General features: G+C 46.3%; 4 protein-coding genes, 1 long non-coding RNA gene and 1 other non-coding gene across 6 annotated transcripts; 2 read left to right on the forward strand and 4 right to left on the reverse strand.

The window, feature by feature from the left end:
* Positions 1-1,428: 1,428 nt before the first annotated feature.
* LOC117835203 (uncharacterized) lies at positions 1,429-3,106 on the reverse strand. The gene has a single exon (XM_034714576.2). It carries the CDS (start codon positions 2,869-2,871, stop codon positions 1,564-1,566), a length of 1,308 nt encoding a protein of 435 aa, XP_034570467.1. The 5' UTR covers positions 2,872-3,106; the 3' UTR covers positions 1,429-1,563.
* Positions 3,107-8,579: 5,473 nt separating this feature from the next.
* On the reverse strand, positions 8,580-8,697 carry LOC117841180 (small nucleolar RNA snoR104). The gene has a single exon (XR_004637207.1). It is a non-coding gene; the product is annotated as a small nucleolar RNA snoR104 (small nucleolar RNA).
* Positions 8,698-9,979: 1,282 nt separating this feature from the next.
* LOC117837870 (uncharacterized) lies at positions 9,980-12,883 on the forward strand. The gene is given in 2 exon segments (XM_034717670.2): positions 9,980-10,376; positions 12,686-12,883. Coding segments are annotated over 2 exon segments (327 nt in total). The 5' UTR covers positions 9,980-10,059; the 3' UTR covers positions 12,696-12,883.
* Positions 12,884-13,816: 933 nt separating this feature from the next.
* On the reverse strand, positions 13,817-16,420 carry LOC117837869 (uncharacterized). The gene is made up of 2 exons (XR_004636441.2): positions 15,077-16,420; positions 13,817-14,175 (listed from the first exon to the last, which is right to left on the reverse strand). It is a non-coding gene; the product is annotated as an uncharacterized lncRNA (long non-coding RNA).
* Positions 16,421-17,062: 642 nt separating this feature from the next.
* LOC117837868 (uncharacterized) lies at positions 17,063-19,813 on the forward strand. Its single transcript, XM_034717668.2, has one exon. It carries the CDS (start codon positions 17,196-17,198, stop codon positions 18,357-18,359), a length of 1,164 nt encoding a protein of 387 aa, XP_034573559.1. The 5' UTR covers positions 17,063-17,195; the 3' UTR covers positions 18,360-19,813.
* On the reverse strand, positions 18,567-21,937 carry LOC117837867 (nucleobase-ascorbate transporter LPE1). Its single transcript, XM_034717667.2, has 14 exons — positions 21,740-21,937; positions 21,529-21,626; positions 21,259-21,435; positions 21,064-21,164; positions 20,896-20,971; positions 20,742-20,801; positions 20,451-20,635; positions 20,247-20,343; positions 19,820-19,906; positions 19,670-19,728; positions 19,487-19,578; positions 19,311-19,388; positions 19,054-19,214; positions 18,567-18,971 (listed from the first exon to the last, which is right to left on the reverse strand). Exons 1-14 carry the CDS (start codon positions 21,831-21,833, stop codon positions 18,753-18,755), a joined length of 1,584 nt encoding a protein of 527 aa, XP_034573558.1. The 5' UTR covers positions 21,834-21,937; the 3' UTR covers positions 18,567-18,752.
* Positions 21,938-25,216: the final 3,279 nt, after the last annotated feature.

A 25,216-nucleotide genomic window follows, 5' to 3' on the forward strand; every position in this document is an offset into this window, starting at 1 on the left:
AACCTGACTGCTCCCAGTCCGACAACAAGACCGACTCCCGTTGCCACCGCGCACCAGTTACCTCCACCCTCCCCACCACAACACTAGCTGCCACCACGACTCCACACACGCCCAGTGACCCGACCCCCAAGCACAAGACCAGTTCCTGGGCACGCTGCAGATTATATTGAATCAAAACTAAAATCTCCTGCTAGAACGGTCTCAGAAAAAAGACAACTCATCCTAGCTTCAGCTCCTCCTCCACCATCCAAGTAGACAAAGTATCAAACCGCAGGCAAAGCTATACTCTATAGTTGTACACTAATCTCTTTCTGTTTTCCACTAAAACAATTAGCTATACTTCGCACGAGGGAAGATGATCCTCCAGAATTTATTTCAGTAGTGACCTGGATCCTAGCAAATGCTCCACGGATTTAATTTATTTCGGTAGAGATTTGGATCCAAATCCAACTTGTCCAACACATGCCGCAAGTAGTGAGTACCAGCATAAGCAACTAGCGACTAAAGCAAAGATGAACAGTAATTGTCTATATGCTACAGCTAAATGCAGAACAGTGTTCTTTGGATTTCCTGGAGATGTAAAAATTCTTGATACCTTACCTTTCAGCTTAAGGCTGGTCCAAGTCCACCACCCAGAAGGATCATCAGCCATATAACTCGTGGGAAGTCTCTGAAGCTTGTATTACCTGGAGCATTGAAGATCTATGCTAGACAAATGAAGGCATTGAAGGAGTGTTAACTTCTAGACAGATTCTATCTGAAGTTTCGTGTCTGAGGCTCGGAGCAGTCAGCTTGAGCATTGCAACTGTCTGAATTGTCTAAAGCCCTTGCTCTATAGAAATGGAACTGGGCATCTATTTGATGTTCTATGAGTGTAAATGGATATATTTGTCTTCTGCAACACTGCTTAAGCCCAAAGCAATCAGCAAATACCACTAGCAAGCAGCAACCTCTTTTCTGAACAAAGTGTCCTGTACTCCTGTTACATGGTTCTAGCTATTGCATGCTCAGCAGCATGCAAGAGAGAAATTGGTCAAGAAACTAGATAGATCATGTAGCAGATCACAATGCAACTTTGAGGTAAACATGAGACCTAAATTTGGACCTTTCTAATACATGCATTTTTTGCAAAATATGGACATTTATTATCCCTTCGGCATAAATAAACATAAACAGGAAAAGGAAACAAAGATTCACAAGTTGCAATCCATCACTAGCAAGGCCAAGAAAAAGGAAGTAAAGGAAGTAACAAAACAATCATCATCCTGTATAAACAAAAGGTAGGTATCAAAGCAAATAGTATGAAAGTTAAAAAATAGCAACTTAGTTTACATGGATGCTCAACTGTCTTGCAGTATTACTCTAAAAAAAAACTGTCTTGCAGTATTACTCTAAAAAAAACTGTCTTGCAGTATTTATCAGGTCAAAAGTATGAGTACGAATACATACAAGCACCAGCAAATATATCACCTAATTAGAGTAGTAGCCAAGATGCTAACTTCTCCAAATGGAATTCTTGTTTAATGTCCTGATGAGTAGTTGAGGACCCCATAAGCAACACGTTCAATACTTATTACTCAGTGCTGGTAACTCTGAGAAATAGGGAACATATGAAGCAAACCCAAAGGAGTCACTGACAGTGTGGAGAGCACACACTTCCCCAGTGTCCATATAATAAGATATCAGTTTATCATTCCATTTAAAGATGATTACATCACGATCAGGATGAATGGCAACCACATTGTAGTCAATTCCAGCTTTGCAACTCTTTTCTCCAAACAGGTGCAAAAAGCTCACAGTATGTTTGAGTACCAGTTCTTGCGTATCACCTTCCGGAAGAATCCAGATGAACAGTTCATACTCCACATCATCATCATCATTATATTCACTAGCAGACCGTTCAGAAGGGCCATCATTATTAGTATAGTATTCTGGTTCCTCATGGTTGACATAATGCACAAGGCCTTGGGATTGACCAACAAAATCAGACAGGATACTACACTGTTCCTTGCACATCCGAAAAGGGACAGGGATGAATTTCCTTGTCTTCCCTTCCACGTCCACGGCAATGATGTGATCCCCGTCTAATACCGGCGGACCCTCTCCTAGTGAATCACAGATCAGATATAGCATGCCGTTGACAACAGCTCTCTTCCTCTCAGGTTCTAAGCTATAGCTCTCATAGCGCCATCTTTCACATGGGGCTTGCTTTTCTTCCAGGCTCCAGGCACTTTCACTGTGAGTCCATGCCCCAGTTTTCGACGAAAAGATCTGCACCGATGTCACGCTGGTGAACAAGTCATCGGTGAACTGGAGCAAGTAGACATGGGAAGACATGGCCGGACAGAAAATCAAATGAACAGACATTCCGTTGCACGGCGATGGAGTCCAGCCGAAGTCAGGCACAGCCAACCATTGCTTCGTCGCGGGGTTGCACACGACATAGCTAGGTATCGAATCAAAATCATAACCACCACGGTCAAGGAGGAGGAGCCCGTGACAGGTATCCATAATCCTAATGCTCTCAGAACCATGCAGCTTCCTGAGGAACGAGAAAAAGGGATCCACGAGGGGCATTGATCGTCCCAACAGGTCCACGAACCCCACCCAGCCATGGCTACGAATGTTATCGTCGCCGGCACCTTCATCGTCCCCGTCGCGATCGCGGCGGTGGTGTATCTCGTAGAATAAACCCACAAGGGTTTGGGGGAGCTTACAGCGGTGGATGGGGTTGGCGATCAGGTCGCGCCAGGCCTTGGAGACGCACTTGAATCGGCAGAGGGATCTGAAGGGGACGCGGGAGAGGATCTCCACCAGAGGATCATCGGGGAGGCCGGCCACCTCAGGCGCCTCGGGGTCGGGGAAGTCCATGCCACCGGGAACGGGGGCGACGCCGCAGAAATAAACTGCGAATCGGAGGACCCGGATCTATGAGGGGATGACCGCGAGAGGAAACGAGATCTGGGAGGGCGGGGGGTAGCGTACCGGTCGTCGGAGATCGCTGGACTCGACGATCGGCGGCGCCGGCCGCCGGAGCCGCGACCGGAAGACCAGCTCCGCCGGCGAGGTTCAGCGAGTGCGGTCGGTACCGAGCTGCCGATGCGGCTCGCAGGATATGGCCAAGCGCCCGAGAAAGGATAGGAATAAATAGCTTGGGGAATTTGGAAATCGGGAGGAAGAAGAGGAGCCAAGAGCGGCGGCACCGTCTCACGTTTGCCTTTTGAGTTTACAGTTTGCACTGGCGGGATTCGGGGGTTCAGTGTACGACAAGAGATAGAGAGAGCTTGGAGCCCGGCCGGGGACGGGACCCCTTCACGGCTTCACTAGCACCGTTGATCCTCCATTAAGATTAGAGAATGAATTAATGGACGGGGATTCTTGTTACTAGGCTTGACGATGAATGAAGTATAATAAAGTGTGAATTAACCTTGCTCCATTCTAGGTGAAATAACCAATGCAAGTTAGTCATTGGAGGTTAAAAGTTAAAACTAAAGTGTGTGCTAGTGAAGATGGTCTGTCCTGGCAACCCAAGCTCTTGATTTCTCGCGTCCACTAGCTACACTCCCAAATCTCGTGTCAGTGCAAACTGCAAAACTCCAAAGGCAAACGTGGGAGATGCCACGGCTCTTGCCTCTTGGTTCCTGTCTCGTTCCTCCCAATTTCCCCAAGCAATTTCGGTTCCTCTCTCTTTTGTTACGGGAGAACGTACGTGTGAACCTGCTTGGTCCATCCTAGGAGAATAACCAAGTTAGTCCTTGAAGTTTTAGCTAAAGCTTGAATGTCCATCAAATCCTTAAAACTATATCTTCTTTGATTCGAATTGGTCCTTGGATGATGTGGAGCGCCACATGTCTGCATGACATGGCAACATGTTGTTACCTATCGTGGATAGATGTTGTGGCCTTGGTTTGTCGCTTACGCATGTAATTAACTCCATATCATCTCAGGAACATAATTCGACCAGAGAGGGATCAAGCAGCAACCAAAAGGACAAAACTTAAACTCTATGGAGCATATTGAGCTTTGAGTGAATTTAGGGTTGCAAAAGATTAGGAAGCTGCCTGGCTCTAAGAGCATTATGCTCTTGAATACCTATAAAGGGCTTCCCCTTGAGCATAGCTAATAATATAATTCACACACCAACGAGCTATATCGTGTGCAACTGTACTACAACGCAATGAGTACCGACGACTATGCTTAACTCTGGCATGGACTCTGCCTCCATACCAAGGAAACGTCACTATATGATTTCAGACCGGACATATCTTACCACTTCTACCTGGTTCAGTTCACCAATGACGTGTTCCTGACCATAACATATGTGCACATCTGCTCATGAAAAGCTGGCAACGGACTTATAATGAAGGTGCCTTGAGTGAGGATGGCATTGGTCGATCCATGGATCCATTGTAGTTCAACTTCATTAACTATATTTTAAAATTTTGAGTAACTTAAATTTTCAAAATAGCTAATTAAGTTGACCAACGAATCCTCACTCCATCCTCACCCATAACCAGAACTCTAGAAGAAAGGCAAGGCTCATGGAAAAGATGGTGTTATAAGAAATGCTGCATAGTGCATGAGAAGAATAGTACTGTTGTCGATGGAATGTTGTATCCGGCCTGTGATTCAGTAGGAGAGGGTCATGTTTTCGATGGATCGGAGATCACAAGACTGAGGGAAGACTCGCGAAAAATATCCTGTGCAGTTTCAGATGCGCAAAGAACAGTGTAGTACATTGTCCAATTTTATTGGTCAACCAATCCTAAAAGCGTCTGCATTACATCAGTGGGGAGGAACCCAATGCTGAGAATAATTATCCTTACTTTTGGGAATGTTAAAGAATATTTCTTACCAAAATAAACCCCAAAACATCATCCAAATTGTACTGATTAGTTTTCCGAGAACTAAACATATTCAACGTGAAGTAGAAACAAAAAATATTGAATCTTCTCTCGTGTCAAAATCAGTAAACTTATCTCTTTTGAGGACATGAGCATAATTTTAGGTTGGGCCTTTTGCGATGGCATTTTATGAATTATAGAGGCATTTGTTCACAATGAGGAAATAAATAAAAATGGATTTGTACCCATGCAACAAACTGGAATTCAAAATTTCAACTTAGTATAACTTACCCCCGCAGTGTGGTGCTTACGTCGAAGAACTCCAGAGTCTAGATTACTATCCTCCCTGTGAATGCCTTTGGAGTGGATGTAAAACCGCAAAAGCGTAGCCTGAAACACTTGGAACCTACAAGGACAAAGTAGTTTGTATGGTAAAATGTAACACTTGACCTCATGCCCATTCAATCTGAAGACTTCTTATGATACTGGTAAAGCAAGAATGGAATGGTTCAAAATAAATGATGAGGATTTCAACACATTCAAGGTGCAAAAAGGTACTACATAAGTGCTTTATATTGGGACTATCCAAGTGATTTATCAGTGCATATGCCAAATAAAATATGATATGTTCTAGGTTAAATAATTCGAATGTTCCCGATATAAAAATATTATAAGCATTTAATGTGTAGAAGGTTCAGTATGGCTTATTGATCACCGCCGAGCAACCTTATACCCCATCAGCCTCCTCACCACCCTTGCATCTGCTGACAAGCACCAAATTTACCCATGACAGAGGGATAGATTGCCAGATCTGGCTACAACTGTCAACCTTCTCTCCATCTCAAACCTTCCTCATGTGCGCCTCAGATCTAGCCAAGAGAAGAGGAATGACATACCTAGTGCCATCTTGGCTGATGACAGCTTGGGCCCCTCAATCAGTGATGACTTCCTCTTTCACCCGTGATGATGCGTAGGCAATGGCCACCTTCTCCGTACTATCGCTCCAAGGAACATTATTTTCATCCTTTTCACCGCCCTTCCATGTGTGTCGCTGACGTGTGTGTTGGATCTAGATACGGTGAAAGGGAGGAGTGCCCGATTTGGCTAGGATTTTTCACATCCTCACCAACTCAGGCCTACCTATGTGTGCAACCACTGGATCCCGACATGGTAGAAAGGAGGGATGCTAGATCCACCATCACCTTTGGCCTATGACGGCTATCCCTCGATCAAAGATGACTTGCTCTCATGAAGTGGCGCGGCGGTGGATCTCCCTTGGGACACCACCACGATAGCTGGAGGTGGAGAAGACGCCTATGAAGGGTTCCTTCAGCAGATCGATTTGGAGGGTGGCCGGGGGATTGGGGCGAAGGTACGCCAGCAGTAGGAGATGGAGCTGCTGACGGCCGCGGATGAGGGGAGAATGGGTGAGGATGGGGGCTATGCGGCGTTGTGGCGTGGAGTCTGGAGAGGCAAGGGTGGCTAACCCTAGCCGCACCGCTTTTATGTGCGTGCGGGGATAGCGCGCCCCTCTTGGGCCGAGTAAAAGGCCACAAGCCCACAATGGCTTAGGAACAAGTTGGCTCTTCTATGCACATATGAAAATTTCATCAGTCTAAAAAAAATATGAAAATTTCATGTGTGTTCTACCTATAATATACATGAAAATATTTTCTGTATGTATATCATCATTTCCCTACCAATGACTTATATGTTAATATATAATTTCCATGTTAGCTCAGCCATAACCTTAAAAAAAAATCACCCATAGGGATATTCTGGTTGCCAAGAATAGTTGCCAACAAATGCATATTCTATTTCAGCCACATATGCACCACATCCATGGAAAAAATATACGAATGGCACTTTGAGTTTTATGTTTGTGATTGTGGACACATTCGGTTGAAAAGGGTCGCGGATCCGTGTCAGCAAGCCACAACATTACAAACTCACTTTTATAAAAAGCAGAAACTAATCTGAGGTGCACTATCCCCTATATAAAGGTAATTTTAGTCTACCTCCCTTGCTCATGTATCAAGAAACTGCCAACAAAAAAAAAAAAGTAGTTCTGCCAACTATATAGCAGTATCTTGCCACCACATATTACAAACTTCCAATAAAATGAATCAGCAAATGTCAAAATTGACTCGACGCCATGTCATCTATGCTTATCTGGACTCCAACAGTTTGTTTGCTAAATGTCAAAACCTTGTTACAAATCAAACGTTAGTCCATCACTCATTGAGAACTATCAAATTAGAGATACATACTAGAAAACATTTATACGTCTGTATCGTATCTTTAAAAAAACTATAAGGTAGCATACACAATAATTCATATATTCGTTTGCAACGACGACCACTAGTTTATGAACTGAATTGAGAAGGCTAATACACCAATTTTGTACACATAGGAGAGGCGACACCTAAAATTCCCAATACAAAGTAATTTTGCAGTCAATGTTGCATTATGCTGCCTGAGACAGTTCAACTTCATAGCAGCAAGTGCGGTTTGAAACAACAAAAAATAACTGAAATCTCAGATTCAAAACATTGTCATATGGCAGTATGGCTTGGCAACAATCAGTTTCCCTCACAGTAATTTCACACCGGCATCTCTAAGAGAGTCTATCACGGCCTTAACCTTGCCATGGTACTTCTGTTCTCTTGACATGGAGACAGATACTGCAGGGATACCCTTAAACAGCAAGCGCTCACCAAGCAGCTTTCCAATCTTTGCTGCCGCAGCAACATCCCGCGTTGACTCCATGCTTGGCCTCAGGAGTTTCTCCTGAGAGCTTGCGGAGCATGTGACTGTGGCCGATGGAGTGTGTATGACCTGAGCACTCACAAAATTGTTTGTGAAATGCATCTTCAGAATATAGGGCTTCAGAAACTTGGTGATTGCAGGAGCCATAGCTGGTGGAGGGGTAACCATATCGTCTAATCAAGCTGACCTGAACAAGGCCATAAACAAGATAAGATAATTAACCAAAGCACTGACATTTCATGCTAAAACTTAAGATGGACAAGGATAAATGAACAAATAACATTGAATTGTATCTTGTGATTATAAATGATAAATCCAGGATTGCATACAAATATATTACATAAATGAATGGACCACCAACACTTAATGGTTCTTGTGACTCTAGGGAAAGCACACGATAGTATACATCATACTTCACATTTAGGACAGAGAACTTCAATGATGCACTTAAGTATTTTAGTATGTAGGATTAAAGCTACTGCCTTGCTAGATTTTCTACCATGTAATTACACTGATACCACATGTTACATCACAGAGTGATAATATGATTGCTTTATCTTCCAAAAGCCATTCAAGAGTCTACAAAAGAATAGATACTCCCAAATTTGGCTTTGCCATCCTATAGCTGTTAATCAACCAATCAGGTGTTAACATAAATTATTTGAACAAGGTGACATACTTCAGAGTCTGAGTTTCTGAAGAACTAATACAAATACTAGACATCATCGACATAGACGGAGCCATAGATTGCACAATCATCTTAGGATGGAAAGCCAAAATGCCAAATCCATCCTATGTGGTTGCTGACAGCAGAGTCTTAACAATAAATTTAAGGAAGATCGATCTGAGTATGCGTCTAATTCAGAACTAGAAACCAAAGAACCTGAAAAAAATCACAATCAAATAAGCAAGTGTATTTTCACAAAAGAAAACAATAACAGAAGCAGCACCTGATCCACTTAAAATATGGCTGTGTTGTCATTTGAGACTTGCAGAACTTTCTTACAATACCACAAGCAGGAAATGACAAATTTACTTTAGGAAGATTGTATCGGGTAGACATCTTTTCTTTTGAATGCTACCTTTCTTTTCTTCCACTGCACAAACAGTTCCACACGACATTCAATTGCTAATCACTAGTTTATAGATGGATAACCACATAATTTGAGATCAAGTTGTTTACAGTAGTGCAATCATAATAATCTTAAACAGTACACCAAGTTCGAACAAAGAAAATGGATGAACAACAAAAAAAATATGATGCACAAACAACTCAGGACCAACACATGTTAGCATTTAACATCTAACGTGTTTGCTTGCTAAAACAACGGACTTGTTTCTCAATCTGATTTCAGAAAAAAACTGCTTTTAGGCAGATGTAGATTTCTAAAAATATATCCGACACAAAAGAACAACCAAACTGAAGCAAAGGCACATTGCACTGCATTTACGTACACAAAGTCCAGGAATTGATATGGTTCCAGACTGGAACGGAAACTGTTTCTCCGACAAGATTGCAGGAAATAAGCAAGAGTACCCCACAAGAAAACGTAATAACTGGCAAACTGCTAGCTTTTCAGTTTCAACAATAAATAGGAAAGGGTGGCACGGCATGTGTTGGGAAGCACATCCGTAGCAAATTTATCAGCTGGCTCAGTCACATACAAGCCCATGAGGCATCAATATTTATTTCAACAGTCCGTTCATCACATATATCCGTTCTTCTGTGTACTCTTGGGCCGGTAGGCAGTCGTACATTTTTTACTGAGAAGCTGCAAAAAGAACATGAACAGATAACAACACGCATGGGGGTTCCGTTTGTAGTTGTGGCTGAATCTTTTAGAGACAGGGCATTTTGTTACAACTAAGGTACCACCAGCAGCAGGTTAAGATCCAAAACGAACACAGCACGACAAATTCGACCAGGCTTGTACCAAACTGCAAAGACGAACTACAACGAATGTTTGTTCCAACATTTAGCTTCTCTCCACTATGACAAACCTTCGGCGTCGCCGGGGGCAATCGCTGGCTAGTGCAGCGGAGAGAGATAGAGAGAGGAGGAAGTGTACCGGGTCGCAGTCGTCTCCTCCTGTTCCCCGCGGCCGAGGAGCTTGGCGAGGGCGGCGGCTCGCAATCGCCTGCCGGTGCCGGCGCCGCGAGTGAGAGATTGCGATTTGGCGGTGAAATGAGAAGAGGAAGCAATTCACTGGGGGCATTTGCAAATTTGTTCCCCTGAATGGTTGTGCCCTACTGAACTATAACGGAAATTTAAAAGAGGACAGGGGTCTAACTGCAAAAGAAAAACGAACGGTCACGAAGGTAACCTGGTGCGAGACGCCCAGATCCAACGCTCCGTTAACGAAAGGCGAAGGCAGCGAGCAACGCAAGTAGGCGGGGAGAGCGAGTGTGCGGCGGCGGCGGCGGCGAGAGGAGACGAAAGGGAACGATGCAGGCGCTGGCAAGGGCGTCGCGGGGGATCGCGGCGGCGGTGCGCCCGTCAGCGGTGGAGGCGGCGCACGGCGGCTAGCTGCAGTAGGCCCGGGGCATCGTGGTGCAGGTGAGGAACGGGAACCTGGACCGGGCGCTGTCGGTCTTGGAGCGCAAGATTCGGTCCAGCGGCATGGAGCGCCTCATCCGGGCACGCACCCACCACCACGTCAAGGACTCGGAGAAGCGCGTGCTCGCGCGCAAGGCGCTCATGCAGCGCGTCAAGTCCCAGGAGCTCGGCAAGAAGCTCCGCGAGATCCTCATCAAGAAGATCAGGTCAGTGTCACCCCCTCCGCCAGTATTCGCCATGCACTCATGTGTCCTTTTGCTTGCGTGTCTACCTTTCTCGATCCGACTTTTAGTCGGGGGCTGTAAGGAGTGTTGGGGGGGGGGGGGGGGGGGGGGGGGGGGGGCGCTGAGTGAAATTATGTGGGATTTGCAACTAAGGGGACGGATAAGGGGACGGATTAGGTTGTGAAATGGAGAATTTGATTAGGTGCTCGTGTGAGAACCTGAACTGGAGACGGAGACTCTCTGTTGGGCTCCCTAAGGGAATATGTGTGTATGGTACAAGCAATGAGCGCCAGGACATGCTGTATTTACAAACTGTTTGATGATGGTAGTAACAAATTGTGCGAAATGAGATGTCGCGGTATTGGTAATTTTTGTGCCATATGGTGCAGCAACTATTTGGTTACAGGCTTGCAGCACTAACTTGCGATTGTCCCCATTGTCTTATTTGGTAGCAAATCCTGCATTCCATCTTTATTAACCTTTGGTCACATTTCTAGCTGAGTTTGGGTCGTTTCTGTTCAGTTCCTAGTCCTTGTGACTTATAATTGTTGGAATTTTGAGTGCTCTTATTAGCAAAGTTCTGATCAACCACTTTTGGATATGTAGAAAAAATGGTCTATGTAGGAGGAATGTTTAATAAATAGGTGAGTGACATATACTGTCCTAAATCAGAAATCTAAAGATTTGATGGGCCCTAAATAGCGAAGCTATGACCCTCAAGTTTATTATCCAGTAATGAAACTGATATTTGTGTAACTCTAGAAAATAAAAGGTTTAGGTCGCTTTAGCTACCTATGGATATATTCATATAAAATAGACTCATAAGTTGTAAATTACCTGATCCAGAAATTAACTCTGTATATTTCATGTTAGTTAACAGAGTTATTCCAAGGGAAGTTCCTTTTGTGTCTATGTTTTGCATCTGCTGTGATGTTTCGTTGAGAATATTAAATCAACTCTACTGAGAGTTCTAGCAGTTCTCGCAGATTTTTTCTAGTGAAATGTAAATGTTGTTTATGTAATGAACCGTCATGGTGGTTAAACATTCTTATGTGAAATATTGCATTTCCTGATGACATGTATGTAGTATATATCTCCTTTGGCACACAGCCTGAAATACATTGCAAATTGGTTGATATAGCCATAGAGGTTCATGGTGGTGCCTGAAAATTAATCTTGGAACCATTTCCCACAATTAACTGTGCTGCCTGGACTATATAAGTTGATGAATGCCATTGAGTCATTGATACTAGCAGCTAATGGAGATTTTATACACTGTTTATACATGATTTAATGACTGCTATGAGATGGTAATTATGATTCAATTTCAAGCAAAAAAGAGTTATGTATCTTTGATAATGGCTGTATGAATGTTCCATTTAACAATTAACACATAGACATTGTTGTTCCTGTATTTGTTCATCAATTATTATAGAGTAAACTTCTGAAAAACAGGCTTTGCTGTCATTGTTGTACAAAGCTCGTACGTTTAGCTTATACTATCTCACATCAGGTTCTATGGTCATGTTGTTTCACAAGTGCCCATACTTAACCGAATCCTAATTATTAAGCTATTTGACCTTCAATGTCTATTTGTCATCCATTTTAGCTAGTTGACAAATATTAGCAACTATGGCAGTGCAATTGCAGGGCATGCCTGTTCAGGTTAGATTTTGTTAGAGTGGAGTTTGTGAACTGCATCACCACAAAATACGCATTATGTGTCACAAGTCAAGAAAAGTTTTGACAGTATTACAAATTTGCAGTTTGCACATTACAAGATTACCTTTCAAGTCTGATATGAATTACTATAGATGTTTTGTTAATTGATCAGTATGAAAGGTCTGCTCTGCCAGCTACAGAGAAATCCAATAGTTTTTTCTTAAGGTAGCGTTGAAATGTAGAAGCTGAGAACTGATAACACAAACCTGTTGCTGCACAACATCCTTTTATTTGATTGTCAAAACAGTATGCATTTATTCTGTGTACAATCTTTCAACTAGAAATAAGCAGTTGTTGGTGTGTTTATTGTTCCTGGATGTTTTTTCCTTAAAAAAGGCAACATTGAAATGTGGAGTCTAGACTGACAACACAAATCTGTTGTTGACAAGCATCATTTTTATCTGATTGTCAAAAGTCAAAACAATATGCATTTGTTGCTGCATGAAAACTTTTTAGTAGAAATAAGCAGTTGTTGGTGTGTTTGTTGTTCCTGAATGAATTGCTGTCTTCTCTTTCAAAAGAATGAATTGCCATCTCTTTATTCATGGAAACATTATTGCTCTGTGCAGGGGCCAGTGAGAGCATATCTAGGATCAGCGCATCGGCAGTTTACCAGTAGTACTGAAGTATAGTTGCTCCATGCTGAACATGTAATCAGTGCCAATGATGTATCTGTTTGGAGCGGCTTGATAATAACACAACTGAAACCTTGAGCAAAAAAAAACTTTTGTTGATTGATAATTTGATAAAAAATGATGAATTGATTATTTCTTTCAAAATGATGAGTTGACAACGCTGTCGATGATTTTAATGTTACAAACTTAGTATCTACGGATTGTTTCTTGTCAAATTATAGTATCTAATTTGTATATGGGTTTAATTTTGCTGTTTGATGCCACGCCATATGTCATCTATAGCAGTGAGTAATGGCACGCTTCAACCGTGGAATACAACATACAAGAGTTAAATGCACCGGAGGTTCATTAACTTGTGCTAGGGTTTCGGTTAGGTCCATCAACTCTGAAACGCTGAAAGTGGATTTTTAGGTCTTTAAATTTGTTAAGTTGGGTCAGTTAGGACCATACTCCACGTGAGCATCTCATGCTGACGAGGCATGCTGACTTGCTTCTTCAAGCAGCTCCTCGCTGACCCATTTCATCAAACAGATTGTAAGCGACAACAGCACCACCGCCGATGCCATTGCAGCCGCCCCACCTTTCACATTGGGCCGCCGCTGCATGCTGCTGGACACGCCGAGCACCTTGCTGGCACTATATTGGTCCTTGGCCGCCCTCTTTGCCCTCCCGGCGACATCCCGGCGCGGTGACGGGGCACTCCCCGTTCCGGGTGGGGGTGTGCGCGGTCAGCATCAGCCGCTGCTCGAACAGCTCATCAGAGGGTCACTCCCGCCCACGGTATAATTCATGTACTGCTCCAGCTTGCCCTCGAGCTGGTGGCACGCCTAATCCAGCTTCAGGAACCTCTCGTCGGCGCCGAGCCGTGGCGAGAACCCGAGTGAGATCTTGTGCGGGCCGACCAGCAGCCTCAGCTCGCTGGGAGCTCCCGGTGCTACAGCCCGTCGGTAGCTGCCCCCCGGACGGTCTCCATGTCGCACTTGTCGCCGAAGTTCTTCAATGCAGTAACTTCATGATGGTGTTAGAGCAACTCCAAGAGCTCCTTAAAAAATTCTTCCCCAAAACTATGTATTGGGGGTTCTTCCAAAAAAAATTTCCCCCAAAAATATATGAAAAGATCGCTGATAACTAGCCCATAATATTTCAAAACAGACCACATCATCATAATCGGACCCATTAGTTGGGCTACCCAAATCCCCTCCCTCCCCCTCATGATCTCCACGCCGCCACCAGAAGTCCCGTCGCCCCTGCGCAGGAGCACTTCGCCACCGCCCCTGCCTAGGAAAAGCAGTTCCTGCGATCTCCAACTCCAATTGGAGATACGTAAAACAGATTCGCTATGAGTCGACGAAGCCTTCCAATGCAACTGGTGCTGGATTCGTCGTCAGATGATGATGATTTCTTCCTCTCTATTACTCATGTGGCTGTGAATGTGGATGAGTCCGATGATGAAATAAAACATTGTGGTTCTGTCCTAGGGCTATACTACATAAGAAAGCATAGTTTGCACATTACAGCTGGGCATCTCCGGCTACTGCTTATCCAATGTTAAAGGCCAAGCAGGTATGCAGGCAGCACTTCCCAATCACAGAAGGAAGAGAACCCAATTGGACAGAAAATACACTACACATGTACAATCAAGTTCAGCAGCATCCAAAGTTTCAGACAGAAAAGGACACACCCATACCAATCACCAACTGAATCCAGCAATAGGAGAACACTTCTTAAGACTAAATAAATTTAATCTTGCATATATGGTTTTACGTACTGAAAATATATATAGACGACGCTACTGTCTGTATAACTAGAACGCTTCTAGTATCTCTATAACTAGAACATACTGTCACAATTATTCCAGCAAACATATAGAAGCTGCTAACCATAATTTCTATAACTAGGAAGATACTGTCGTAGGAAAAACTAGTGAGTATATAACAAGACTAGTATATCTCTACTCTAACATAGTAATTGGATCAATAAAATTCAGAGATCACTTTGTGCAGCAAAAATTGTGCTTACACAAACATAACATAGGCATATGAGAAAAAACTTTGTTCTAACATCATGACCTACTATCAGACACCTGACTCATAAGATCTAACACGACAGCTATAACCTAAACTGCAATTTCCTTGATCAATTACACACGCACAATTAAATAATTTCTTATAGGGACTGATGACTGAGTGATGCAAATACCAACACATTCAATTCAACACAGCACATTCAGACAGATCAAGTTCAATAGAACAAATCGGCTAATTTCGAATCAAGGATTCATCTCAGCTAGGGATCCGCAGTGTAAGAGTGGCCATGAGGATTTACCTCGATCTCCTGTAGCAGTTCGCTGGGGGTTGTAGAACTCAACAGTGGTGACGTAGGGGCACGGAGAGGAGCAATTGAGGAGCTCGGCGACGGATTCAGGGCTCAATCGGCGACGGAGACAAGGGCTGGTGGAGGAGCGCTTGAAGATCTCGACGCCCACGGTGTAGAAGCTCGGCGGCTGCAGTGTAGGGGCTCGGTGACCACCGCGCAATTGAGGATCCGGAGGTGGTTGTGTGGCGGCGGCGATCGACGGCGGAGGTGCAGTGGTGGCGATTGACGGCGGCGGGACGGTGGAGGAGCTCCGCGTCAGCGAGCTTGCGAGCCCTGCGTGGTGTTCTGCCGCCCTGGAAAGGAGCAGCCGCCGCCGCTGCCTCCACCGCTCGGGAAAGGTTGCGAGCCCTGCGTGGTGTTCTGCCGCCCTGGAAAGGAGCAGCCGCCGCCGCTGCCTCCACCGCTCGGGAAAGGAGCTGCCGCCGCCGCTCGGGCGCTCGGGGAAAGGAATGGCGCGCGCGGAAAAAAAAAATAGCGCGAATGGCAGGCGCGGGCGCGCGCGGGCGTATTGGGGAGGAGAAGCGCCCCGCATATTTGCAGCGGAATAGCTCTCGATACGGAGGACGCAAATTTGCGGTAGGTTCGAGGGAGCTATTGGAGCAATTTTTTTCCTATTTCTCTCTAAAAGGTTTAATTAGAGGTAATATAAGGGAGCTCTTTGGACAGGACCGTGGTTTTGGCAAGCTTAGGTAACGAGCAGTGGAGGAACAATTGCACGAGAGGTTTCCGGACTCAGATGCTTAGAACCGAGCTATTGCTTGAGTGAACAAAGCAGAGATGGGCTCAAGTTGCAAGCTTCTTGCACGGCGCCGCGGCAATCTGGAGCAGAGCGGACAGAACTCCAGCAGGCAGCAGCCGTCCTTGCCGCGCGCGCCATCGGTGATGACCGGCGGCGGCAGGCGGCAAACATCGAGGGAGCCGAGCCGAGCTATGCCCTCTGGGAGTCAAGCCGCCCAGCTCCTCACCGCCGATGGCCTGTTGAGGCCTGTGACAATGGCCTTCGCGGCGAGGGGGAGGGACACGCAACGGCGCCGATGTCGTAGCCCGTCATGCGGCGCTCAGGCAATAGCGCTGGTGTGGCCCACAACCCATTTGACGAAATGCGTCTACCAGTAGTCACGCCATGTCAGCATGAGAATCCTACGTGGAGGGATATGATCCAAATGACATAATTTAACAAGTTTAGAGACTAAAAAAACACTTTCGAAGTTGATGTACCAAACTGAACCTTCACATAAGTTAATGGACCTCCAGTGCAGTGAGTAATGGCACGCTTCAACTGTGGAATACAATAGACAATATTGTACCTGTGTGAAGAGCCAAAGTTATATCAGTTTAACCTTCTGAGATTGGCCACATGCATGTAAAGCTTGGTATTAGGATTTTTTTTCACCTGGAGCTGAGGGTTGTACTCTCAGTCGGCTATCGTCGTGCGATTCCATATTACCCAAACCTTCAAATCTCAAGCTCTCAAGCACAGAAGAAATATAATTCTCAGACACGTGAAGTGTTATGAGAATGTGGCCAGTTTCTTTTACTCCCTCCATCCCAAATTATAAGTCATTCTAAGAATCTTGAAGAGTCAAAATATATCAAGTTTGACCAAATTTACATAATAATATAATAATATTTATGATATCAACTAAGTATCATTAGGTTCTTCGTCAATTATATTTTCATAGTATATCTATTGATGTCATAAATCTTTATAATTTTCTCTATAATTTTGATCAAACTTGAGATACTTTGACTCTCTAAAATTCTTGAAATAAACATATAATTTGTAATGGAGGTAGTACAATTGTACGCGTACCCGACACCTAAGGTAATATCTACGCGCAAGGCAGCTACGCCCGTGCGGGCAAGGACCTGCAGGAAATCGTACTACCCAAAGGCAGCTTCAGAAGATTTATTACAGGGCCCCCGGTCAGCGTTCAAAAGGGAAATCTATGGGCTGTGGGCCACCACCCGCAATAGAAGCGGAAACAATTTCTTTTTTCCTGCCGTCTCTTTCCGAGTCAGTTGCAGCCCCTTTGCGGCGATCGCCGGGGAGGGGAAGAAAGAAGCGATGGAGGCGGCGCCGAGCGCGAAGCCGGGGCGGGAGCCGCCTCCCGTCCCTCCCAACTACATCAGCCTCCGGCACCTCCAGGAGCTCCGCCTCAAGGAGAAGGAGGAGCAGGAGAGGCGGCGGCGGGAAGAGGCGGCGGCCGCGGCCGCTGCCGCCGCAGCTAAGCGGGAGGCGGAGGAGGCGGCCAGGGCCGCCGCGATTAAGCGGGAGGAGGAGGGCCGCGCCGCCTCGTGGGAGGCCTCCGGCGGGGCCAAGGAGAGGCAGCGCGGGGGGAAGGCGCAAGGGCAGGGGCACCAGTGGGTCGCCGTGGCGCATCGTGCCCCGGCCACGACTGCCCGGCCGATGGCGGGCGGGCAAGGTGCGGCTGGGAAGAGGGAAGCAGCGATTGGAGGCGGCGCTGGCGAGAAGGGGCCGGACAATGCCCCATACGGCAGAGGCAAGCCCTGGGTGAAGGGGAAGTGGAAGGGGAGAGAGAAGGAGAAGCGGGCCGAGGCGGCTCCTGCTCCATCACACGGCGGCAAGCCTGCTGAGGTGGTTCCTGCATCACCGTACGGCGGCAAGCCGGAGAACAAGAGCGAATCGAAGGCGAAGGGGAAAGTCCCGGGAAATCAGGCGGCGGAATCGGGCTCGGGTGGCGGGCGAGTCGAGCCAGCCGACGCAGCCATCTTATCCTCACGAGACTGCTTCCGGCGCGGGAGACCGAAGGGCGCTGGTGGCCGGAGCACAGAGACGTGCACGGGCGTCGCGCCGGTGAAGACGGACGGCCCGTCGCCGCCGCGAGGCGTCAAGTCGGACGGCATGGGGAAGCCGAAACCCCCGGCTCCCAGGCGCGCAGACGCGGTGGCGGGCGGCCATCCGCCGGACGGGAAGAAGGCGGGTCCGGCCCAGGCCCCGCCCACCTCGGCCGCCGACGGCAGCAGCAAACCAACGAGCGGTGGCGAGCTCCGCAAGACCATGGAGGCAAAGCCCGGGGGGCTAGTGGAAGGGCAGCGCCGGCGGCAGGTGGTGGAGGCTCAGGCCGTGGCGGAGCTGAACCCACGGCGTGCGAGGTGCGAGGCTGGGGGGCCATGGCGCGGCCGAGGCAATGATGCCGCGGAGCAGCACGGGCGAGTGTGGGTGCCAAAGGCGGCGGCGGCCGGATCATCTGCCGGCGCCGGGCTTTGAAATTGCCGGCGTAGATGAATAATTTGGGTTGCGATTGGAATTGCTTGAAGCTTGGGGCAAATTCCACTCTGGTGAGGGATGGCTTGACTAAGCTTTAGTGAATACCTGACTAGTGAAGGATGGTCTGTGAAAAGAATCGAAGCCATGTTCTTGTTCCTCAAATCTATTTTGGTGACAGTTTCAAATATGAGATTCTGAAGAAAAATATGAGACTCCGAAGAAAAACTAGTGACTGAATTATTGCAAAATCTCCTAGTCTCTCTGAAATTAAAATTGTTCATCCAAAATGATTTATAAGCAGAATCAAAACATCTAGCTCCCTCCCATCTGCTTGATAGGGGATATCACATTGGTTCTAAAGGGAGCTCTCCCTCTTCAGAGTCCCTCAGCATCCTAAAGCGAGGGGAAGTACCTGCTCAGGCCATAAGGCAGAGCATAGAACTCCTCGCTCCTGGAGTCCTGCTTGTAGGATTTGAACTTCTCCCACCAATGCCAGCCTCTGTCCTTCCTCACACTAGCTTCCCAGTACAAGTGGGTGCAGTCCAGGAGGTAGGCGAGTATGGCTGCTACTGTCGCCGGCGAGGAGAAGATGACGTTGACCATCACATTGAACTGCAATGTCAAGAGGGAGATAGTGATCAGAGTATGAAGACTAGAGGAATTTGTTTCTTGCAATCACGCTGAGTACGCTTACCGCAACGGAATGGGTGTGAACTGGCCCAAAGCCAAAGAACATCTCGTACACTCGGAAGTACTGTGGGATGGACAGTCCGAGGAACAAGGAGATGCTGATTATGAACTTTGATCTCAGGCTGTTGAGATTGCAGTACTGAAGTAGGCTGAGGCCTGCACCAACTGCGTCAAGCAGAAAGCAAGTTCAGATCAACAAAAGAAGATGATATCAAAACTGCCGCTGTCTAACTGATATGGATTGGGACCGTAAAGTCTAACCTGTATAAGCAAAGAGAACACAGTACAGTGCAGCGAAAAGTGACAACGGAATAGATGCAAGAACTGCCCCAAATTTCCCTGTTGATTTGTAGTTCATATCGGTCAGGTGAAGCAGCAATCATTTTAAGTGTTGACGATTGATGCTGCTAAAAGTTTCAGAGAATGGGAGAGCTTACCAAACAATGAGAAGAAAATCATGAACAAGGCTGAGATCTTTATAACTCGCCGGCTTCCAACTCGCGTCAACGGCAACAAACCTGCATTCTCACTTTGAAAGCAACCAAGACAGGTTATTCCAAAATTTTCAGTTTGAACTGGTTCTCTATCTGAACAGCAGCAATAAGAGTAGAATGCATTACACTGAAGCTGCTGTGCCTGTCAATGTACCGCACATCCCATCCAGTATGATGGATATGCCCTGATGTTTCAGAAGTTGCATTCCAGTTAGTGGAATCCTTGTAAAATACGGTCAGAAAAACTGAATAATATCTTTATTCATATTTGATTACCTCCCAGCCAACTCCACGCGAGAACACTGAAGGTGGGCAGAATGTTGCCCCGGCGAATCTTGACACAACGATTAAGGTACCGGTAGACTGCAAGGAAAGTTGCTCAGCATTTGAATCAAATCAGGGTATTTTGCGGGATTTTTTTATCTTGTCTTAGAACAAGCAAAATTACTGTTGAAGATTCCCAATTATCTTTGTGAGGATCATTTTTTTTTCTCAATCATGAATGGGAACTATGAACCATTTTGTTATTAAGAAGAATGAAAGTACAGTGAGGATCATATATGCTTAACTACTTTTCGTTCTCTGGAATCTTGGCAGCGTTTACTGAATAAGCTTCAGAGTAGAAATGCTCTAGTAACTAGTATGTGCCTTGTTGCTGAAATAAGTAAAAGAACTCGATAACATGATAGCACAAAGAGCAGACCTCAATAAGCGATGCAAAAGAAGCAGCCAGCATGGCGAGGCAATCCTGCCAGCAGAAAATGGGGTACCCCCACTGGAACGGGTAGGGAAACCTGACCCTGCAAGGAGCAGAACACAAGACAGCACAATCGAACGCATCATCAGCTCGGAGCACAGCAACACAAAACAGAAATCAAGAACATCGATCGTGAGCAGTTTAGCCTACCAAGGTGAGCCCTGGATGATCCCGGCCCGGTCGGTGCGGCAGCTGAACTGCGTCACGGGGCCCCTCTCGTTGTAGGCGCCGGCCGCCGTCAGGATCTCGGCGTAGATCCAAACGATGATGATGGTCACCAGCACGGCGCACCGGCCGAACACGAAGCTCCCCTTGACGAAGAAATGGGAGGCGTACTGCAAGGAGAGGAAAAAAAACATGGCTGTCAGATATTGCTGAAGCCATGGCACCGTACGGTGCTGTACGGTGGTCATGCTGTTCCTGATCAGTGGCTGCTGTTACCTCTGCGAAGAGCACGAGAAGAACAAGGGCGGGGAGACCAATTTCGATGCATTTGGCGACCTGCAGGAGACGGGTAGCAAGAATCTAGACGGATTAGTAGGGTGCACCGGAGAAAGAGGACGAGAGATTTACTCTGCCGTGCCGACGAGCTCACCCCGGGGAACGTGAAGTAGAAGAGCCCCAGCCCCGAGAGCGTGACGAATGGGAACGCCGCGAGGGGGCTCAGGAACCTGACATGCACGGCGGCACAGCCACATCGTCAGCACAAGAGCAAGAACAGCTAAACAGGAAGATGACATGAACGGAGGTAGCAAAGCAAGACCTTATGAAGACCCTCCATATGCCGAAGAAGCCGACGACGGCCTGGAAGACGCCGGCGATGATGAGCGCGCCCTGGATCGACCTCATCGTGAGGACGAACCTCTGAAGTGAAACGGCGTCGATCAGAAGCAGATCGGTCAGTCACGCTGCAGAAGAGATCGATCGATGGAACAGAAGAACAAGGCATGGCACGGACCTCGAGAGGGTCGATGATGAGCGCGTGTCGCGGGCTGAGGACGATGGCGACGATCGGGTAGATGTAGGTGTAGGAGCCGCCCATCACGGCGGGGAGCCGCGTGCCGAAGTGGACCTGCAGGAGCGTGTTGATCCCGGCGAGGAAGAGGATGGTCTGGATCACGATCGCCTTCTCAGCCTGCGCCCACGCACGCACTCATCAGTGCTCGTTCGTTCCAGGCAAACGGGAAGGGGAACAAGTAACAACGGAGGAGTGATGCAGTAGACTTACATGGCCGCCGCCCATGAGCGGGACGATGATGGTGGGGATGATGACGGTGGTGCCGAGCATGACCAGGTAGTGCTGGAACGCCACGACCACCGTCGTGACTGCAGACAGACCACGCGCACAGATCAGCGAACCGGCCGTTCAGAGCTCACGGCGGCGCCGCCGCAATCAGATCAATCAAATCAAAGCCAAGGAGATGGTGGCAGTAACGTACGCCATGGTGGGGGGCTGGTGATGCAGAAGTCGAGGCCGTCGAACTGCTCCCTGACGGGGTGCGGCACCAGGTCCTCGGCCTTCACGGGGGCCATGGCGCCGGCGCGGCCGGACTGGCTGGCGACCTCCTCGCCGCCGGTCGGGGGGAGAAGGAGAAGAGGGGCCGGTGAGGTTTGCAGTGGAGCGGTCGGAGGAAGAAACCCAGGAGCGGCTCCGCTTATGTAGAGCGCGTCCCTCGCGCTTCCGGTGCACTGCCGGTCTGCAGCTGTGCAGCCTCAGTTATTCAGTGTCACGTTTCACTGCCTCACGTCCTAATCGTCAGGTGACAAAGTTTGTTTTTCTTTTAAACTGTTTTTATATTTAATTTAAAAAAATATAAAAATGGAAAATGTGGCTCCACCCGACCTTGCCGTTCGACGTGCCAACGACTCAAAGCCATCTTAGCATACGTCGGAGAAATTGGATCGATCGTTGGATCCACCAACGACGTAGCTAACAATAGGATTATTAGGTGGATCCATACGACCTTCCCGTTGCGCCCACGGTACGAGGAAAGAAATATACCAATTGGCATGTTTTTTTATGTTTACACTATACATGAGTATTTTATCTTTCCTTTTTCATGCTTAAATTTTCAACCTTTGGATTTTTATCAAAAGATTTCCTTTCAAAAGTTCGATGTTCTTCTTCATCTAGTTTTCTTCGTCCTCCAACAATTTCCTTCCTTCACCCATGGGACATCAAAGCAAGCCCTAACACTCCCGCTCACCTTCCTCCTCCCATCTCTGGTAGTCCCGCTGCCAAATCCAACACTACTCCCTGCCACCACGCTAACCATGAGTTTCTCTCACACAATCATTTCACCAGCTAGATCAGTTATTCAGTTTCATATTTTACCGCATCACGTCTTGATCGTTAAATGGCAAAGCTTGTTTTTGGTTCAACTTTTTTATATAAAAAAAGAAGAAGAAAAGGTAGCCCTTGCGATCTCACCATTGGACATGGTAGCAACTCAAAGCCATCCTCATGTAAGTTAAAGAAACTAGATTAGCCATTGGATCCATCAACAATGTATCCAACAATGGGAATATTAGGTGGATCCACGTGACCTTATCCATGGCACCAGCTAGTGAAAGAAAAATTGTACCAATTGGCATGATTATTTTTTAACCTTAGTATTTAAACTTCCCTCTTCGACGCTTGAATTTTGAACCTTGGATCTTTTTCAAGATTTTCATACATTATTTTCTTTCTTTCTTGTTAATCTAATTTTCCTTTTCAATTCCTCCAACAATTTTCTTCCTTCAGCCATAGCGCCTAAAGCAAGCCCTGACACCTTGGCCCACCTTCCTCCTCTAGTTTCTTGCGGTCCTGGTGCAACAGCCATGCTAACCGCGAGTTTATCTCATCACCACCCTTCCACCAGCTGGATCAGTTATTCGGTTTCATGTTTTTCAAGGGACAAAGTTTGTTTTTCAGTTTAGACTTTTAGAGAAACAATAGGGCGAAGGTGTCCCACACGACCTTGCTGTTGGACGTGGCAACGATTCAAAAATCATCTTGAGACACGTTCAAGAAATTGGATCGGTCGTGGAATCCATCAACGGTATAACCAACAAGGGATTATTATGTGGATCCATGTGACCTTAACCATCACGCCAATGAATGAGGGAAAAGCAGCACTAATTGGCATGGCTGCTTTTTATGTTTATGCTATAGCTAATTATTTGACCTTACTTCTTACGCACTTGAATTTTGAGCTTTTAGATCTTTATCAAGATTCCCATCCAACACTACTCTTTTCTTCATCTAATTTTTTCTTCCTCCGACAATTTTTTTCCTTCACCCATGGCACCCAAAGCAAGCCTGACACAAATGGGCCCTCGCCCACTTTCCTCCTCCCGAATCTTGTGGTCCCACTACCAAATTCACCATCACTCCTTACTACCATGCTAATTGTGAGTTTGTCTCACCACAACCTTCCCACAGCTGGTCAGTTATTCGGTTCATGTTTTACCGCATCACGTCCTAATCATCAAGGGACAAATTTTATTTTCAATTTAGTGTTTTTTAGAAAAAAAATGTGGCCCCACACGATAATATTGTTGGACGTGGCAGCGACTCAAAGCCATCATGACATGCCTTAGAGAAGTGGATCTACAAAAGTATCTATCAATGGTGTAGCCAAGGATAATTAGGTGGATCCACATGACCTTGCCCATTGCCTCGATGAGTGCAGGAAAAATTGTAGCAATTACGTGGCTCTTTTTATGTTCACACTATAACATAGTATTTTACCTTTTTTCTCTTCCACGCTTAAATTTTGAGCCTTTAGGTCTTTATCAGCATTTTAATCCAACAATTCTCCTTCTTTATTCTTGATCTAATTTTTTTCTTCCTCCAACAAATTCTTTCCTTCAGCCATGGCACCCGAAGGCCAAAGCAAGCCACGGCACCCTTGCCCACTTTCCTCCTCCTGTTTCTGGTGGTTCTGCTACAAAATCCACCACCACTCCCTACCGCCATGCTAATCATGGGTTCTCTCAGCAAACCTCTCATCACTTAGATCAGTTATTCGGTTTCATGTTTTACTGCATCATGTCCTAATCGTCGAGGAACAAAGTTTGTTTTTTAACTTTAGCTTTTTTAAAAAAGAATAAAAATAAAATGTGGCACCACATGACCTTATTGTTGGACGTGTCAGTGACTCAAAGTTATCATAACGTATGTTAGAGAAACTGGATTGGCTAATGGATCCAATCAACATCGTATCCAGCAATGGGATTTTTGGGTGGCTTCAGATGACTTTGCCGATTGTGATGATGAGTGAGAGGGAAATAGTATCACACTATATAGATTTTTATGTCCACATTATACTTGGGTATTTTACCTTATCTCTTCCAAGCTTCAAGCTTGACCATTGGATCTTTGTCAATATTTTCATCCAATGGTCCTTCTGCATTCTTCATTTAGTTTTCTTTTTCCTCCAAACATCTGCTTCCTTCAGTCGTGGAGCCCAAAGCAAGCACACCTTAGACTCACCCTCCTCCTCCCATCTCAGGTTGCTCCCTCAACCGAAGCCTCCACCACTCCCCATCTCCATCCTAACATGCTAGAGTGAGCTTCTCCCATCACAACCCTCCTCTCGGTGATCCTCGTTGCCTCATCCACCAACCACCTTCACCACCAGAGCATGCTTTCTCCCATGGCCTTCCCTCTTACTCTAAATCCCATGTTCTGATTTTCCACTCCCCAATCTCAACCCCCAAAGTCCCAAAATCCTCTAACCCTAACCTATCAGAAAGGCTTCATCTTGTTAGAGATAGAGGAGAGGGAAGCCAATATCGTGGGAGTTCGAGAAGAAGGGGTTGAGTTTTGAGCGAATAAAAAAATGGAGTGTGGCTTGTAGAGCCAAGTGCCCAAGTGTGACATAGCATTTCCTTCTTTCGAATAGGATATAAATTATATAAAATCAATA

The sequence above is a fragment of the Setaria viridis genome, chromosome 9 (assembly GCF_005286985.2).
Source record: "Setaria viridis chromosome 9, Setaria_viridis_v4.0, whole genome shotgun sequence".
NCBI classification, from domain to species: Eukaryota; Viridiplantae; Streptophyta; class Magnoliopsida; order Poales; family Poaceae; genus Setaria; species Setaria viridis.

Coding starts and splice junctions, on each gene's coding strand:
- LOC117837867 (XM_034717667.2), bottom strand. CDS start 21,833: ATGGCCCCCGTGAAGGCCGAGGACCTGGTGCCGCACCCCGTCAGGGAG. Junction 21,165..21,258: donor TCATCATCGACCCTCTCGAG/GTCCGTGCCATG, acceptor GTTTCACTTCAG/AGGTTCGTCCTCACGATGAG. Junction 20,344..20,450: donor ATCATCCAGGGCTCACCTTG/GTAGGCTAAACT, acceptor TGCTCCTTGCAG/GGTCAGGTTTCCCTACCCGT.
- LOC117837868 (XM_034717668.2), top strand. CDS start 17,196: ATGGAGGCGGCGCCGAGCGCGAAGCCGGGGCGGGAGCCGCCTCCCGTC.
- LOC117835203 (XM_034714576.2), bottom strand. CDS start 2,871: ATGGACTTCCCCGACCCCGAGGCGCCTGAGGTGGCCGGCCTCCCCGAT.